General features: G+C 39.9%; 1 protein-coding gene across 1 annotated transcript in view; it reads right to left on the reverse strand.

Annotated features, from left to right (window-relative positions):
- Antxr2 (ANTXR cell adhesion molecule 2) overlaps nucleotides 1-17,903 on the reverse strand; it is a 125,986-nt gene that overhangs the window by 61,054 nt on the left and 47,029 nt on the right. Inside the window, exons 11-12 of the mRNA XM_031336899.1 lie at nucleotides 12,732-12,810; nucleotides 8,303-8,398 (exon numbers count right to left, since the gene is read on the reverse strand). Coding sequence (XP_031192759.1) covers nucleotides 8,303-8,398; nucleotides 12,732-12,810 — 175 coding nt within the window. The remainder of the gene's footprint in view (nucleotides 1-8,302; nucleotides 8,399-12,731; nucleotides 12,811-17,903) is intronic.

The following is a 17,903-nucleotide window of genomic DNA, read 5'->3' on the forward strand; positions in this document are numbered from 1 at the left end:
CGAGTGCTGGGATTAAAGGCGTGCGCCACCACCGCCCGGCAGTGTCTACCCTTTTCTTGTGTTGTCATGTGGTAGCCATTCTGTCCTCTTTCATGGTCATGAGCCTGTAAGATTACTCTACTGATGCCCATTTTAAGCATAGCAAAATAGAAAAATCTAATTACAACCCCCCCACAAGTATATACAAAGAAAAAAAGACAAATTTAAAATTTAAGCCCATTGCTTAAAACAATCTACCTCCAAACACTGAGTTTAGTTCCACTACATGAGATACATTCAAAATAAAGGTGGGAAGACCAAGGAAATGTCTGTGGTAGACCAGTTGTTTTCCAAGCAGTGTCACTGGGAAATCATACATGCCAGAATTAGTTACATGAAGTATGTGCTAGAGATGAGGTTTATACCATTTCAGAGAGGCACTGCATGTCTGCCATTAGACCCAGTACCACTTAGAAATTTCAGGAAAGGAAATAAACTAATTCTCTTATTACATTTGAGAATTTTCCTCTCCACACTACCACATGGCCTCCTAAGCAACAAAAGGGAAAGAAAAAGAAAATAATGTGTCGCCAATTGTCCCTAAAGCCAAAAATTGACAGGAGTCTACATGGAAGCAGTAACCCTGCATGCCAGTAAAATTAGTTTGTGGGAGAGAAAGAAAAACTTAGTGTGGTCCAAAAACATTAAAAATAACAGTCGTGAGAAACTCGTTCTTACATTAAATAGTGCAAGAGCACATTCACTCCAGAGAAGAATGTATTCATGTGCACCATATTTCATGAGAATGTGCAGGTTTTAAAAGGCATAATATTGCCTAGTTGCCAGGATTTTTTCCACTTAGCATCCTTCAGCTCTGTATTGAAAATTCTGGAAAACACTTCCACCACTTTATGAACCATATGGAGAGTTTGAGTCTCCTCCAATTTTTTTCCGTTTGTTATTATCATCACCAGGGTTGGGGGGGGGGGAATTACATTTCATCTCCTTAGCTGCTAGAATGAAGATTTCAGTTTGGAGGAGAGCCGATTTCTTAAAAATTGAAAAAAAAAAAAAGTTAGCTGCTTCAGGCAACAGTCCTTTTGATCGGCTCATTAACACTTTTCAAATGTTCGAGTGATGTGGGCATTCTTTGCGTGAGGAAATGTCAGCACGGGAGCCTGCAGCCAGCTTGATGCAATCATATGTTCTGATACTCAGAAAAAAAAAATAGTGAAAGAACTGTCAACATTGAACTGCTTTGGAGTTTTAAAAAAAGATACAGTATAATGACTGTAGATAAGTAGTGTTTCAGAAGTAATTTTTGCCAGTAACTACAAGAAAATCATCTAAGTGCTACAAGCCTGCAGACAATGTGGAAAACACTCTGAGTATTTACAGGATTTTAAATATATATAATATATAATAAAATATATAAATCATTTTCTCTTTTCTCTGTGACAAAACTGCGGTTCAAGGCCAGTGCTTTTTTTTTTTTCTAGAGTACTTAAACCCTAGGTTTCCTTTTTTTTTTCTAGAGTACTTAAACCCTAGGTTTCCTTAGATCTGTACTTGGAAAGTCCTTTTCTGAATCCCTCGGTTGAACACTAAAAACAGTCCAGTTATCTCATCCTGCTTTTCTCTCTTAGCAAATTGACTAGTCTTCAGAGAGTCTTACCTTTAACCAAAAAAACAGAAATCAGAAATCTACACAGTAAATGTCACATGGGACATGGGAAGAACAGTATATCCTGCCAGGAGTTACAAAAGGTGCTGTCGTCATAGAAGGATTTGATACTGTTTCCAAAATGATGCTGTTGGAAAATATCACTATGGCAGCAATACATTCTAGCATCTATCACACTGTATCTCAATGAGGCAACCGAACATAAATCATTTTAATTAATGGTGCAAGGAAGGCATATTAAAATTTAAATTACTTCTGTTTTATTGCACATTCCTCCCAAAATCGGGCCTCTCTGAAAGTAACTCAATAAAGGTACCAGGAGCCCTCCTCAACAATAAAAAGCAAGTGTAATATAGATGCGTTATTACTTGTAAAGGGAACAGCACAGCTGTTGCTGGCTAAGAAAATTATTCTATAGAGCTCTGGTCAGAAAAATCACCATGAAGTTTAACTTGTAAATAAATTGTTCTTTAAAAAGGTAACTTTTAAGTTGTTTTCTAATTTAAGAGTCACAAACCTTTTTTGTAACATCCTAAATGCCCTAAAGACACAATGAATGAATGTAGCAGTGTTTCTTTGAGGATAGCAAACTTTGGCTAAGGCCACTAGACTAACATAGATTGCATTGTTTCCGGCATAATCAACCGTATTTGCAGCTGTGTACCATGCTCATTGACAATAATCCAGAAAGCCTCTGTTTGCCACCTCATTAGCCTTACATCTGTAATTCTGTGGAGTGTTTGGCTATCCCAAATGATGCTACTATCTGGCTGTCGTTTTTGCTGTCCTGTTTAGTCAAACAAATTTGCTAGAAACACAACGTGTCCTCTAAGCTAAACAGAAATGAAAACATTTACATTTTCTGATAGTTTATTCTGCTGTTAGAGCAGTTCACACACACTATACAACCTACAGATGACTAATAGTAGTCCTGTTCACCCAGCTTCTTGTAAGAGCTCTCTTTTTAAAATATCGATAGATTAAAGCCTCCTGGGCCAAATTTGCTCCTTGTTTCTGATTCTCTATGAGAGCCAGGTATGCAGAGGACACAACCTGTGGCATTTTCAATCACAATCACCCTTCCCTTTCATTCTTAAAAAGCACTCCTTAAAACGAATGGCAAGGTAGAAAAGCATAAACAGTCAGAGTAAAAACATCTTGAATGGCCAGTCTTTCTTGGGGGGGGGGGGATTTGTCTTTTTTCTTAATTAATTAATTTTTTACACTCCATATTCCATTCTCCCCGCCACTACCACCCCCCATCCACCCTCGGACTGCTCTTTAACAGACATCTCTGCCTTTTCTTTTGTTTCTGATGCTCTACTTTAACAGCCTGGTGAATCTACAGAAACTTTCTCATACTAACAAAGAAAAACTTGAATGCCTGGGATTTGGAGTACTTAAATAATATTAAAATTATATTATAGTTATAAATATATTTCATTTGTCAAATCTATTAAAAGCCTGCTACAGGAACAGGCATACTTCTTTATTAACTTACTAAAGAATGAGACCAAGTAACAGACATAGTACCTATCATACTTGTCTTAGTCAGGATTTCTATTCCTGCACAAAACATCACGACTAAGAAGCTAGTTGGGGAGGAAAGGGTTTATTCAGCTTATACTTCCACACTGCTGTTCATCACCAAAGGAAGTCAGGACAGGAACTCACACAGGGCAGGAACTTGGAGGCAGGAGCTGATGCAGAAGCCATGGTAGGGTGCTGCTTACTGGCTTGCTTCCTCTGGCTTGCTTATCTTGCCTTCTTGTAGAACCCAGGACCAGCCCAGGGATGGCACCACCCACACTGGGCCCTCCCACCCTTGATCACTAATTGAGAAAATGCCTTACAGCTGAATCTTATGGAGGCATTTCCTCAAGGGAGGCTCCTCTTTTTATGATAACTTGAGCTTGTGTCAAGTTGACACATGAAACCAGCCAGTACAATAAGGATGCATGTAAAATACATTTAAAATTATCTGAACTACAGATGTGTTATAGAAACTGTGTTTTCCACTGCTGACAGTCTTCAGAACTCATAGGACTTGCAGGGATCATAAGCAAATAATGAAGGCAAATGATAGATTTCCATTACAAGTAGATACAAAGACTTTTTTTCACATAAATTCACAATCCCTCTGTTAGAAAATCCCCTGTGGGTTGCGTGCAGTGGCATCTCTATAAGAGCTAAACTGATTCTATCTCAGATTTTATTACAATGATGAATTCTGATTTGACTGAAGTACTAAATGTGTGTTTTCTATTGTGTGTTCATTTATAAGAGACAAGTTTTCTGTGAAAATGAAAGAACCAGGCATGCTGGGTAACAACTACAATTCCTTCCAGCACAATATGTTTCCACAGCCAACAGGACTTATTTTATAACGAGCAACAGAGCACTCTATTTTAAAGTTGATGTGGGTAGATACAGACACTACATCTCTCAGTGTCTGTGATGATCCTGTTCAAGAAGATGTCCGAGAAGAAGTATTTACTGAACATTTATTTGTTATTTGGTTATGTTTATACCACTGGGCATATTTACAATAAATAACAATCACAGTGTCTGTTTTCATAAACTTGCTGAGCTATTCTGGAAGATACATTTTAAATAAATAATCATACTAACTGCTTGCTTATTTATACATTTACTTATACATCACCAATAAAATGTACTATTTCACCCTATGCATTTTGACTCGAATCAGTGTAAAATAGTTTAGAAGTAAAGCTTCTGATTTTCATTTGTTCCTTGTGCCCTGGACTGAAGCTGGTACAGATAACGGACACATGCTAATTTCACAGATACCGTCCCAAGTCCACTACTCTCTGCAGGGCAAAACACCAATCTAGCTTTCAGAAGAGTCATAGCACCAGAGGTAAATTTGAAAGAAGCCATGTTAGGCACTTCTTGTAAGTAGTATTATCCTGAAGAACCTGTCCATGGATTCCTGCTTTCTGGTGATGCTAGCAACACATATGCCTAGGATATTTCTATGAATTATAATCTGATACTGTTTTCATCTCACTCTGAGACAGGAAGGCGGTCCTATTCAGTATATAAAGCATTATACATGATACAAAACAAAAAGGGTTTATTCTATTTTTTATTTCATTACATTTATTTATTTAGTACCATAATGGAAATATAGAAGTCGGAGAACAACTTTGGGGAGCCAGTTATGTCTTTCCACATGTTGGGTTCCAACTATTGAACTCAGATCACCAGGCTTGTTGGCAAGTGCTTTTTCCCCTGAGCCATATTCTCCTGCTTTCCAAAATCAATAGCCCTAACCAGTCATTTCCAACTTGGGAATATCAGAATCAGTCTAAAGATATAATTTTTCTTATTGTTGCAACCAAGAGTCATCAAAAACGTGTGGTTTAAAACACTGATGATTTGTGTCTACTCCTGGAAGTCAGGAGTTTGAATTGAGTGTAATGGAGTTAAAAGTCAGCTGTTGGCTAGTGGCTTCCTTCTGCGGGCTCTAGGGGAGACTGTCCCTTGCCTCTCCCAGCTTCTGCTCACGTCAGTGTTTCTTGTCTAGATGTCTGTATCATTACAATCTGTCCCCATTGCACTGCCTTCCTCCTTTCCACTTTCCCTCATAAGGATTATGGTTATGCATGGAGCCCAACTAAACCATTCATGACAATCTCTCTATTGCAAGAGCCTAAATCATTGAGGCCTCAAAGCGCCTTGAGTCTCTCCAGTGAGTGCAAACTTTCTAAAAGACATAGGATGTCCTTTTGAATGAAGGTGTAATTAAAATCCAAACTGTCTTCTACAGTAGGTCTCAGCTTAGCACTTTTCAAAGCACAACACAAGACACACACACACACACACACACACACACACACACACACGGCTGAAATATCCTCCATTAACGGCACATTTTCTTTCTTATTCAAAACCTATTTGAGATCATAGACACAGTCAGGTCCTTCTAAGGCTGTTTTTCTTCACAAGTTGATACTGGGTACTTAGGGTCCTTCATTTACACTTCTAGCCCACATCTCTTTGCTTCCATATTAAAATATGAAATTTCATATCATATTGAAGGCATGTATGATTCTCCAGTTCCTAGTACAGTAGTTGCCACCTTCTACATGGTCAACCAATGGTCATCAAAGGTTGAGTGAAGAATTTTGCCTGCACCTTACTCCAGCTTTTCAACATCACTAGAGCACATTCACTACAGTTCCCACTCAGGACCTACTGCTTTTCATTCTGTTTCCAAGTGTAAAGCAAAAGTGGCTGCTCTGTCAAACACATTTCAGTACTAATGGGTATGACCTCCCCCAGCCTCAAGAGAGCTGAACCAGACCTTGTCCTTCCCACAAAGCAGCTAGCCCACTTGGGTGGAATTCCTGAGATAAAGAAAGCCCTTTTGCCCTGCTGCCTCTCTGCCTCCAAAGTTCCTGCTAGGAGCCACCATGCCCTCCTGAGCTACTTCACCTGCCTTCTGGGCAGAACAACAAGATGCTAATTAGGCCACAAGATCCTGGCTTACTGGGGGATGGGTGTCCCTGCCTATATATTCTCAGATTCTGAAATGCACATCGGACCTTGATGGGAACCTTTGACGTGGTCTAGTTATTTCTCTCACAGTCTGATTCCCCTATTTTCCTGCAGGCCTCTGCCTCTCTTTCAGGAACCTGGTTTGCGTAGCTGCTGATGGCTACAAATGGGAAGTCATACTATTTCTGAAGCCAGGGACTCTTCCTGAAATCCTAGAACAGGACTGAAGGGACTTCTCTGTGCCTTGCATAACACAGGTTCATGGTTGATTATCTGCAGAGCCTCAGATTAGAATGGACTTGTATCACCAGCTGATGATAGGATCTCCTGTATAATATCCAAATTTATGTTCTAAAACTACATTTCAGAATAATAACTACTTCCTGTAAACGGCCCACACCAGGTTTTTTTCATGTATCTCTAAGGGAACAGTCACACACTTGGACACCTTTGCACCCTGTGACCAATAGTAAATGAAATTACTAACTAATGAAGGGAGGAATCTGCCACTGTGAAATTTAAATTAAAAATGCAAGGAGCACAAATCACATTAGGGCACCTTTTTGCTTTTTAATTTGAGACTCAAGAATGCCATCCACCCCAAAATAGCTGTGTCCAAGGTAATCAAGATTATATCAGGAAACTTTTTGAGCATAAACTGCTGTGGCGGAAACTTGATGGGTTCAGCAAAGAGACAGGAAGTGTCTCATCCCTCCTGATGTCTGAGTTAATGCCATACCTTCTTTGTGGGTCAGCTACCCTGAGGTAAGGGATCTTAAGGCTGCATCAGGAAAGTAGACTCTGGTACAGATGATAAGAAGCACAGACAGAATATAAACCATGGCCTGATATTGTGGGAAGTTGAAATCGCTTAACATAGGTGCAGGGAAAAGGCAGTCTATTGTGTCATAAGATAAGGAAAGTATGCTTACATAAGTAACACTCTCAAAACAAGCAGTGCACTGAGCATGCTGACAGGTTTTCCTGGGATAATCTTTTCTATAATAAACTCTAGATAAAAGGGATTAAGTAAAATATACTAATATATATGTATATGTTATGCACTATCATGAAGAAGGCTGAATAACACCTCTATAGGGATGCCTGTAACTTAATCCCTGGTACTGTGACTAAACTACCTTACATGGTTAAGGGGTTGTGATGATTAACAACCCTGAGATATCAGCCCCAACTGGGATCTATAGGTCTTTAACATCAGGCACCCTTCCCACTTGGATTCAGTTAGAGAGATATGTAAGTGGAAAGGAATCATCAGGGGGATATGCCGCAAATGTCCTGGCCCTGGCATGATGAAAGAGGTCACAAGGCAAGGAATGAGGCTGCCTCTTTAAACAGGAAGTGATAAGGAAACAGACTCTGCCGCAGAGCTTCGGAGAGGTATGTGTCCCCAGGGAAGCCCACCAGCCCAGTGAGACCTATGAAAGCGCTGTAGTGAAATAATCACTACATAAAAATGTGCGGTGCTTTTATACATGATATGGGTGGTGACCTGTTAGGACAACAGATGAGCGCTCCACAGTCCTAAACTCTATCATGGACTTTCTGTAAACGTGAAAACGGCGTAAGCTGTTTGTCTGTCTCTAAGAGGACCTGTTTGTTTAACTGATACCCTAACTTCTGCATTGGACTTACCGCTAAAACATGTAACAGTTGTAAGATAAGAGAACATCCTGTGTAAAGGATCTTCAAAGATATGCATTTAAAACAGCCACAGATCCACAACTCTCAGGACGATCGTGGAAAACAGCATCCATTTGTCAGCACTCTTCTTGAGCTTGAGTGGAAATGACTTTCCACTATATTACTTCCTGACTACCTCTGACTTTCCAACACTTCTCTCCACCAACCAGAGCTCCAAAGTGTCTTTGAGGTGAACTTTATACTAGATAATGTCATAAGTGCTTTCTAGAATTGACTATAGTTTTAGAATAACCAAGATTTAAGTTGCCAATTTAAACTTTGCTGTTATAATTGCAGGGTTAATTCACCCCTTAATTAGTTTGCTGGTCCATGTGACATTCATTCATACATCAGGCCTTACTTTGTATCATAGTGCTTTAAAATATATATATAAGAGTTGAAAATTCTTCTTACCACTTTGCAGCAAAGGGGCCAAAACCACCACATCAAGGCAGCACCCAAGAGCAGCAGCAACACCAAAATAGCTATGATGGCTGCAATCCCATTGGCCTGTAGAAGAAAAAATAAAAAAATAAAAAGTGAATTTTAAGGTCAAAACCGACATGTTCTTTATCCTTTGGAGGAAGCACATACTGGGAAAAAATGGCCTAACAGTATCAGGCTGAGATTCTGTTCTACTCTTTTAAAGGTTATTAATGCATTTTTTTTAATTATTAATTTTTTTGTATCTCACTTATAGCATGTTATGTCATGCGAAGGCGGTTAACAAGAAATTCAGCATCTTCCAACATGCTGCAGAGTGATTTAAATATGTCTGAAAAGAATGTGAGAGCCACAAATTTTGAGGATTAAACAAATGGCCCCTTAGGGACTTTTGTGCTTAGGCAACAATTACGTTGGTTCAAGTCCAATTTCTTCCAGGCAGAATTTCCCCAGGTTTTATGATGATACAGCAGCAATTACTTTATATACTTGGAGGATGAGGTAGCTATAAAACACAGGTTGATAAGAAAACTAATGCCTGTTGCTGTGTGTGTCTCAATGAAACTTCAGTCTAATAAGTCCTTCCTTCCACTGACTTCGGGTCATGCTTCACATATGACCCAAGCAAGACCTGTACTTACATTTCTCCATTGTCTGTCCGTCAAGTTCCTCTACCCTTTGGGCACTGCTCTTGGTCCTGCCTGTAAGCAGTTCTGTAGCAACCATTGAGTCATCCCTCAGACCTCAGTCTATCTGTTTCAAGTAGGAGCCCTTCCTACGAGTCCACCGCTACAAATGCCCCACTCAGACCTCAGTCTAACTGTTTCTAGTAGGAGCTCTTCCTAAGAATCCACCACTACAAATACCCCACTGGATCAGGCCACAAATTTAGACAGGATTTCTCTACATTTTAATGACAGTGTTTTTACAATGGAATTAACTATGAGTTTTGGATAATTTAATTCAATTTTTCTGTCATGATTGTGCATCACCTAGGAATTCAACAGCCATTTTTTTTAATCAGCTTACCACTTGATACTCCTTGCTTGACATTTACAAGCTATGTACCAAGAAAGTGTACTCCAAATCAAGAAGACGCCACATGACACAGATGTCAAAATGGACAACCACACTTTCATTTTATAAACAGAACTTTGCACTGACTTTCCATGAAAATAGTGTCTCTTCCAAACCCAACATCTCTGGGATTCCCAGGAAAACCATTTTAGTTAATTGTCTTTTGTCGGATTTGTTTGTTTTTAAAAGAAAAATAACACAGGGAAGAAAAACAAAGAGAAAGAAATACTTTATCGAGAATTTTAGACAAACATCCAAATATTGTCTTCTTAAAGCTAACAGAAGACAAATGAGTACAGATTGGGAAAAAAACAGGAAGCTCGTCCACAAGTTGAACACTCAAGACACAAACCACACGACCCCCACAGGCAGTTACAGTAAGTACCAAACTAGGGAGACAGGAACATACAGGAAAACCACTTCCTAGAAGTACATGAGAAACTGCAGCGGACTCTGGGAGAACCCTGTGCATTCTTGGGCACTTTGAGCGGCAGGATCCTGTGGAGATCTTCATCCCCTACTTAGGCCTAGCAACTCACAAATACACTCTCAGTGTGGCCATGCTATACACCTTCATAGAGGACTCTGTGAACATCCAAACCTACTCCTTTTTTTCACATTTACGTACTTTTCACAGATGAGGAAACTCAACTGAAAGCCATGAAATCAGCGAAATCGGTGGCCTGTTTGTTCTTCCTATGCATGTTCAATGAACAAGAGACTCACAAACCTATGCTGACTTTTGGAATATTAAGTAGATGGGCACATAAAATTTTTTATTTTTTTCCCCTCAAAATCAAGGGCTTCTGATAGTAAGACTGACAAAAAGCAAAGTGTCTCCACAAAGGAAATAGACAGTGTGGTGATGCTGTCCGTAGATTCCAAAGACTTTCTGCAAATGGAAAACTAGAATATGTATGTTCTAAAGAACTATGGATCTCCTTCCTTCGTCTCAGCCAAGCATGACAGAATATCAGATAGGAGGAAGTGATGATTTAAAGCTACCCGACCTTGCTCTAAGTCTGTTTGTACTTATCCCAAACACCAGCTCTGCTCACTGTGTACAAATCCCAGCTTCCCAGTTTCCTTTGTTTTCATTGTTAGGGCTGACATCAGAGCATAGAGTGATCAGTGTGGTAAAGGAAGTCATTCCATTGTTCATATAACTTCGTTAACAAATTAAGAAAAGGCCAAGCATGGAAATGAGAGTCCTAGAAGCTGACGCCATGGTGGAGACTTGAAGCCACAGGAGGAAGAGTGTGAAGCTAGGTCTTCTTTGTTACTCCTAGATCTGTGTCACAATCACAAACCGAGAGTTTCTCACTTTTACTCAGAAATACTGTCTGTACACAGAACTCCAGTTGAAAAATCCTCAAAATTATTCAACCCATGATTGTCATTTTCCTTGAATTAAATGAATTCAATATACATGAGAGACATCTAGAAATACTTTTCCATTCATCTAAACCATACCTGAGGAGCCAGAACTACAGGCTGGACTGTTAAATGAGTGCCAAGGTCACATACTGGATGTGCACTCCTGTAGCCCATGGGTAATAGAGACGGAACTTGAACAAGTAATGACACTATGAAGTCGGAGGAAGGAAACCCAATAGACGCATGGGGGAACATGGCAGGCAATGCTTGAGGAAGGATGAGCGGGTAAAGGAACCTTGTAGCCATAACAAAAGGCCTTTCACAAAAGAAGAGAAGTGGCTGTGGAGGGAGCATAGAGTCTGAGAGAGTGAATGCCACCTGAAGGGACCCAAGAAGGCAAAGAGAAACCTCTGGAAGGCTGAGTCCAGTTCTCTGGTAAACGTCACATGGGATTTGTGTTGTGGATGACTTCCAGAATCACGCTGGAAAGAAAGCATTGACACTGGTAGAGGCCAATCTGCACAGAACCTTCCTGTAACTCATGGTCTTCAGGACTCACTCCATCACCTTTCCAGCCTTGACTCAGAAGTCATCATCTCATTGAGACTCACCTTGACACCTGACTCAATATTCCCAACTCCAGCTCTTCCCCTCTTGTGACATACCAGTATTCACTTTCTAAACAATGTATTCTTCAACAACCTTTAGGAACAGGTCTCCTGAGAACTCACCAGGCTCAGATAAGATGGCCGTGTTCATCCATACCAGGTGAGTCATTCTATCTCGGAGTCCCTACACATCGAACTGAGCTAGCTCTTGACCTCAAGACAGAAACAAGTATCTGTTTGGCTGCCTTCAAGGAAGGAAGATTTTTAAAAGGAGGAAGGGTGTGAAGGAGGGTGAGAAGGATGGAGGAAGAGTGTTAGTTCAGTGAGCTAAGCCCTGAGCAACTAACTTCACAGTACAAATATTTGTTAACCTCAATCAACCACATCCTGAGAGGAGAACACCAAAAATTACAACATCCACAAAACCTAGAAGTTGCAAAAAAAAAATTGCTATTTACAAAACAGAAAGAAATGTTAATAAAATTATCCAGAGAGCTCAAAAGGCTCAAAAGCCCATGTGGATACTTCATTTTTCCTACAGCATTATCTTACTATAGCAAACAGATATTCCTGAAGGGGCAACATTGTGTCTCCTGAATCAATGCATAAGAACATGATATGGGAAAATCTTAAGCTTCCTACTTTGCACTTTTGGAGGAAAAGAGAATTTGTTGTTGTTCCTTTATTTACATACATATAGAATTAATAGCTAGGCAGTCAATCTAATATAGTTTAGAGTGTCCTATTTCTATGTTCAACAAACCAATATCAAAACTTTCTATCAACATACAAAATTAACCACCTTGGGGGGTGTGGTGGGGAGGAAATTGTCTCAATGGAGTTTATGTTTCAAAACACAGGATTTTGGGTGATGCAAATAAATAGCTCAACTGAAATATAGTTTCAAATTTCGCTATTAAAAAGCTCTCAAAATGACATTTCTTATATTAGAAAGCACATACTGAGTCTACATAGACAAAATGATGATGTCACCTGTTAAGATTTACCAGTTACTAAATTCTAATCTTCACAATAGAAAAAAAAATACTTTAATATTTAAAATACTTTAATATTTAACCTCCTAAAAAGAATGCTTCATTTCTATTTTCTTACTTTTTGAATCTAAAGTATGACTTTGGAGGATTTTATAAATATTAAAATATAATGTATGTTAGATAGCCTTTAAAAGAGATCAAAACAGAAAAAAATGAAGATAAATTCTACAAATGTTTCCTTGTCATGTTGTTTTTCTTGGTTTGTGGCTTCCATGTTTAATAAAACTCTAGGTTTTAGCTCATGATAAAACTCGTTTTAAAGGTAATTAGCTTTTTACTCACACATTCTGTGGCTGTGATTGTTAAGGATCTTGAGACAGCAGACTTCCCATCATTATAGCTGATTGAAACTTCAAGAGTTCTACAAGAGGAGTGAAGAAGCAATAATTAAGTCAGCTAGGAGATGCTGAAGGTGAAAACGTCCTCATCCTTACCACAGCTTTCGAAAGCAATCAGGACTTTCATAGTTTCACAGCAGGCTCGAGGCAAATCGCTTTGGCTAGAGTCTTGGATCTAGAATTCTACCTGATTTCGAACCTGTTCCATCACCACTGAACACTCTTCAGGTGTGTGTTTCCTCCATGTGATGACTTTCCTCATATCCACACAGGAATAGAGGCACAGAGAAAGGTAACACTGCTTGAGTTCAAAATGAGATCTTACTCAGAACTCATGAATACACCTGTTAAAAATATTCCTTCTAACACACACACTTCAAAAACTCTTTCTTACGAAGAAAACAGTGCAATCCAGAAAAGACGACATTTAAATTTAACTGAATTTTTGCACTATTTCAAAACAGAATGCCAAATGGCCTTTTGTTGTTGTTAAATCAACTTGCTTATTCTGCAGAACTTGGTGTTTGTCTTGTTCTGTTTTCATGACTAAGCATAACTAAATCCAAAATAAACTTTCCTGACTTCCAAGTCCCATGCTTTTATGTGAGAAGTCAGATGATAGGGCAGACATAGTTCTATTTGGAGAAAAGATTATTTTTATTCACACTAGTATATTCTTGTCAGGGTAATCTCATTCACTCTACTTTAAGAGATGAGCAGGAGAAACTGGCAGGAGTTGCCTATAATGTACCACTTAGAGTCCAGCAAAAATATTCACAATTTTAGCACTTAGTAGAGTGAAGTAAGAGCCCAAGATGAAGCCTGAAAATTACAGTCATGCCTTCCTATAGGAGAGACACACATTGAGACCTTAGTTATCCAAATAACTATTTATCTTCAAACAACAGTCTAGTATAGTATGGCCAGGGCTTGGTAATGTGGAAACAAGGTATACAGATAAAATCTCCAGAAGCTTTATATATATATATATATATCTTTTTATATATATGGTCCTCATTGTGTTATAAAAAGATAGAGAGGAGCCTGGGATATGTTTGGTTGAGGTGAGGTAAGGTGTTGGGGAAGGGGTACCTCTGTAGGCCTATGCTGAGGCATCTCTTACCTTTCTCCCATCTCCCAGGTACCAGCCACAGGAAGGTATAGTATAGAATAGAGTTTATTTAGGGTATGGGGAGGGGAGTTGAGGGGGTAGTAGAGACAGAGAAATGCAGAGAGGAGAGAGAGAGAGAGGGAGAGAGAGAGAGACGGATACAGAGTCGGAGAGTGAGTAGAGGAGTAGAGGCCAGCCATGAGCACATGGAAAGAGGGAAGAGGAATGGGGAGAGAAAGGAAGAGGGTAATGGAGCAAGAGGAGAAGAGAAGAGAGCTAGAGAGAGGAGGGGGCAAGCAGCCCCTTTTATAGTGAGTCAAGCACACTGTTAGTTGGTAACTGTGGGGTGGAGCCTAGATGAAATGCCAACCGTACTCATTGAAATAACAAAATACACACATTCGTAGCAGGATCCAAGCAAAACAGTCAACAACCTTAGTCATGAACTGAGTTTTTCCCCATCATCCAGAAACATTAGTTCATTCTCATGTAGTCCACTGGCACTGTTTCCATTTTGCCAGGCAAGAAAATGACATGTCAAAAGGTAGCAGACCAGCTCAGACCACTCTGACTTTGCAACCCAAGAACCTTCTCTCCTCCAGCATACCTCCTAATCTTAATCCTCCACACTGATTTTAGGGACTTATCATTAAATTTATCACATAAACATTAGGTGTCCTTATCCAGATTTTTTTCTATAGTCATGTTTTTCATGCTTAACTACAGTACCATTTTTTCTATAAACAGGATACTTGTTGTTGAATATATGTATTTATGAATATTTATAATTTTTAGAAAAAAAATTCATAATTGTTACAAACATGCATAACCCAGTTGCTTCTGCTTTTGAATTCTGTTGTTCCTTTAGAGGGGACCAGTAAATTCCTGGTATGGTGTGGCATTGTCATGAAGCCAAGGATGACCCCAGCACAAAGGTAGTGAAAGGCCACCTTCCAACCTAAAGCCTATATTTGGAACTTTGTTTGCCCCAAGATTGCAATGTACATAGTAGGTGGGTTTTGTCACGTTATGTCCTTTCTCTCAACTCCAATACACTGTTCAATCCTATCCCTCTATCACTTCTACTTCTGGTTAATATGCATCTAACAATGGAATCCAGATTCTCAGTTATGAAATCTAATTATGGGCTATAACATATTAAATAAATATTGTGGTTACTTAGTTCAGGACACATATGGGCTGCAAAGGGACAATTCATCTTTATTTCTCCCAAATGTGAACATGATTTGGAAAAGCAGGCACATTAATGAAATATGCTGGAGAATCTAAAGCTCCGAGCTTGAACTTATGTCAATCTAGGCTTAATGTTCCACCCCTAGCCTTTAAAATTAGGGAGTTATACCTATGTCAGACTTCCTCCATGGAAGAGGTTAACAACATACAGAGATGTTCCTCGTAGTGTGCATAACTCAGGAGCTCTATGTAGTCTTGTAATATCCAATAATATGTTAGAAGGATTTTCAAAGCATTAATGTGTTTTTTATAATCTTATTACAGCCACTTGAAAAAACAGCATAGACAATACAGAACATAAAAGTTAAAAGAATATAGAAGCAAACATATATACAAGATTTTTCCCTAAAGAATTGCCAGTCTACTGACATAAAAATATGTCAGCTAAAGTGTTAAAAATTACTCCAATCTAATTTCATTGAGACTATATAAAGAAAGTTTGCAGTTCTATTTCCTGTTAAACATCTTATTAAACCCAATATTGCCTCTTTCTTTAATGACTTGTGTTTATATATCCATAGATCCATAAATATACTAAAATCATACTCCAAATTGGTTGATAAATGTCTGCTAATATCAATCTCTCTGTCTTATAATCTTTTAATCATTACAAAAGGAGCACAGCCAAACTGGGAGTTGCTTAATATGATCATAATAATAAAACAAACTGAAGAGAATACACACGAAACTTTACAGTGGAGTGTGACTGATGTTAGGTGAAACAGACATGAACACGGGTCTTCTACACAACCAAGGCACAGATAATTCAGAGAGTGTGACTGATGTTAGGTGAAACAGACATGAACACGGGTCTTCTACACAACCAAGGCACAGATAATTCAGACGTTTTGTGAACAAAAGATCAAAGTCTCCTGAAGACAGTTACCTATAAGACAAACCCTAAAGAATGATAAAGAGTTCCAAAAAGGAATCGCTGCAGATGTTTAACTGACAGACAAGAGAGGCAGAGGACAGACAAGCTGGACTATGCCAGCAACACTTTGTGAGAGAGTGTGGAGGACCCTATGAGAGTAGGGAGGACCTGTAAGAGAGTAGGGAAGATCTGTGAAAGAGTAGGGAGGACCTGTGAGAGACTGGGGAGGACCTGTGAGAGTGGGGAGGACCCATGAGAGAGTGGGGAGGACCCGTGAGAGAGTGGGGAGGACCCGTGAGAGAGTGGGGAGGACCCGTGAGAGAGTGGGGAGGACTCGTGAGAGAGTGGGGAGGACCAGTGAGAGAGTGGGGAGGATCAGTGAGAGTGGGGAGGACCAGTGAGAGAGTGGGGAGGACCAGTGAGAGAGTGGGGAAGACCAGTGAGAGAGTGGGGAGGACCAGTAAGAGAGTGGGGAGGACCAGTGAGAGAGTGGGGAGGACCCATGAGAGAGTGGGGAGGAACCATGAGAGAGTGGGGAGGACCAGTGAGAGAGTGGGGAGGACCAGTGAGAGCGGGGAGGACCAGTGAGAGCGGGGAAGACCAGTGAGAGAGTGGGGAAGACCAGTGAGAGAGTGGGGAGAACCAGTGAGAGAGTGGGGAGGACTAGTGAGAGAGTGGGAAGGACCAGTGAGAGCGGGGAGGACCCGTGAGAGAGTGGGAAGGATACCCTGAGAGAGTTGGGAAGACCTGTGAGGGAGTAGGGAAGATATTCTGAGAGAGTGGGGAGAAAGCTTTAGGCTGGAAAATAACAAGGACAGCTGTGAGGAATTCTTTCTCCAGGAATTAAAAAATAGTCTGAAAAGGTAAAAAATATGGTGAAAGTTATGTTTTGCAAATGTCATTTTTGCTGATATTTCTAAGCGTAGGGCACACATCTGAAGAATATGTTTCTAGACCAGTTACAAAGGTCTGAGTCTGTTTCAGATAAAATCCAACATGGCACTGAACTAAAAAAGAGGCCACAAGGATGCATACAAATGAAACTGAGAGATCTTATGCTGGAATTAAACAGCCAGAGACACTCAGTGTATGTAGGAGGCAAGCAAGAAAAAGGCTGACTTCAATATTTCTGTCTTACAAGTAGGTGCATGGTCTTGTAAAAGGAGCATAGAAAGGCCAAGCATGAGTTCTTTGCAACCTCCATGTTGAAAGTTCCTACAGGAAAGTCAGGTGGACATCTGTGAAGTAAATACATGGGATGCTTAAAGGCGAAGGTGGGCTCCTGCCTGGAGAGTTGGAGCTGGACAGCAAGAAAGGAAGCCTCAGAGATGATTGTATGAGTCAGCAATCCAACCGTGATGAAAACTGACAGTTAAGAGACTCAAAGGCAAACCGGTGCTGGGTGCAGATGCAACATCTAAGACAAGACACAAAAGCATGGTGTCCTGAGAAGGTAGAGACATTGGAGGACTGGCCTAGTGCAGACGACTCAGAAAGACAAGGACCAAACATGTGCTGGACTCTGTTGGCCACCACACGCAGAACTAGAAGGTTTTATACTCTTCCTGGGCATCTCAGTAGGCTGTTCACAACCACCCTTAAAATGGGTCTCCAAAGTGAAAGACAAAAGAAATCTTTACAAAGTTGTCAGTACAAAGGTTTTTGAATTATATTTTCATGGTCCCTCGTACTCAATTAATAGCTGCAAAAGTTAAATTCAAACACACTAAATTCTTCTACAGGAGAAATTAGTAAATAGTGCTCTGACTTACTGTTAACTAAATAAAATCAACTAGCACTGATGGGCACAGTGCCTCAGTGCACCTCCAGGTATCTGAGTAAATCTACAATAGGGAGCAGCGGCCTCAGGGCTTATG

This window comes from Mastomys coucha, unplaced genomic scaffold, assembly GCF_008632895.1.
Source record: "Mastomys coucha isolate ucsf_1 unplaced genomic scaffold, UCSF_Mcou_1 pScaffold22, whole genome shotgun sequence".
Classification (NCBI taxonomy): domain Eukaryota; kingdom Metazoa; phylum Chordata; class Mammalia; order Rodentia; family Muridae; genus Mastomys; species Mastomys coucha.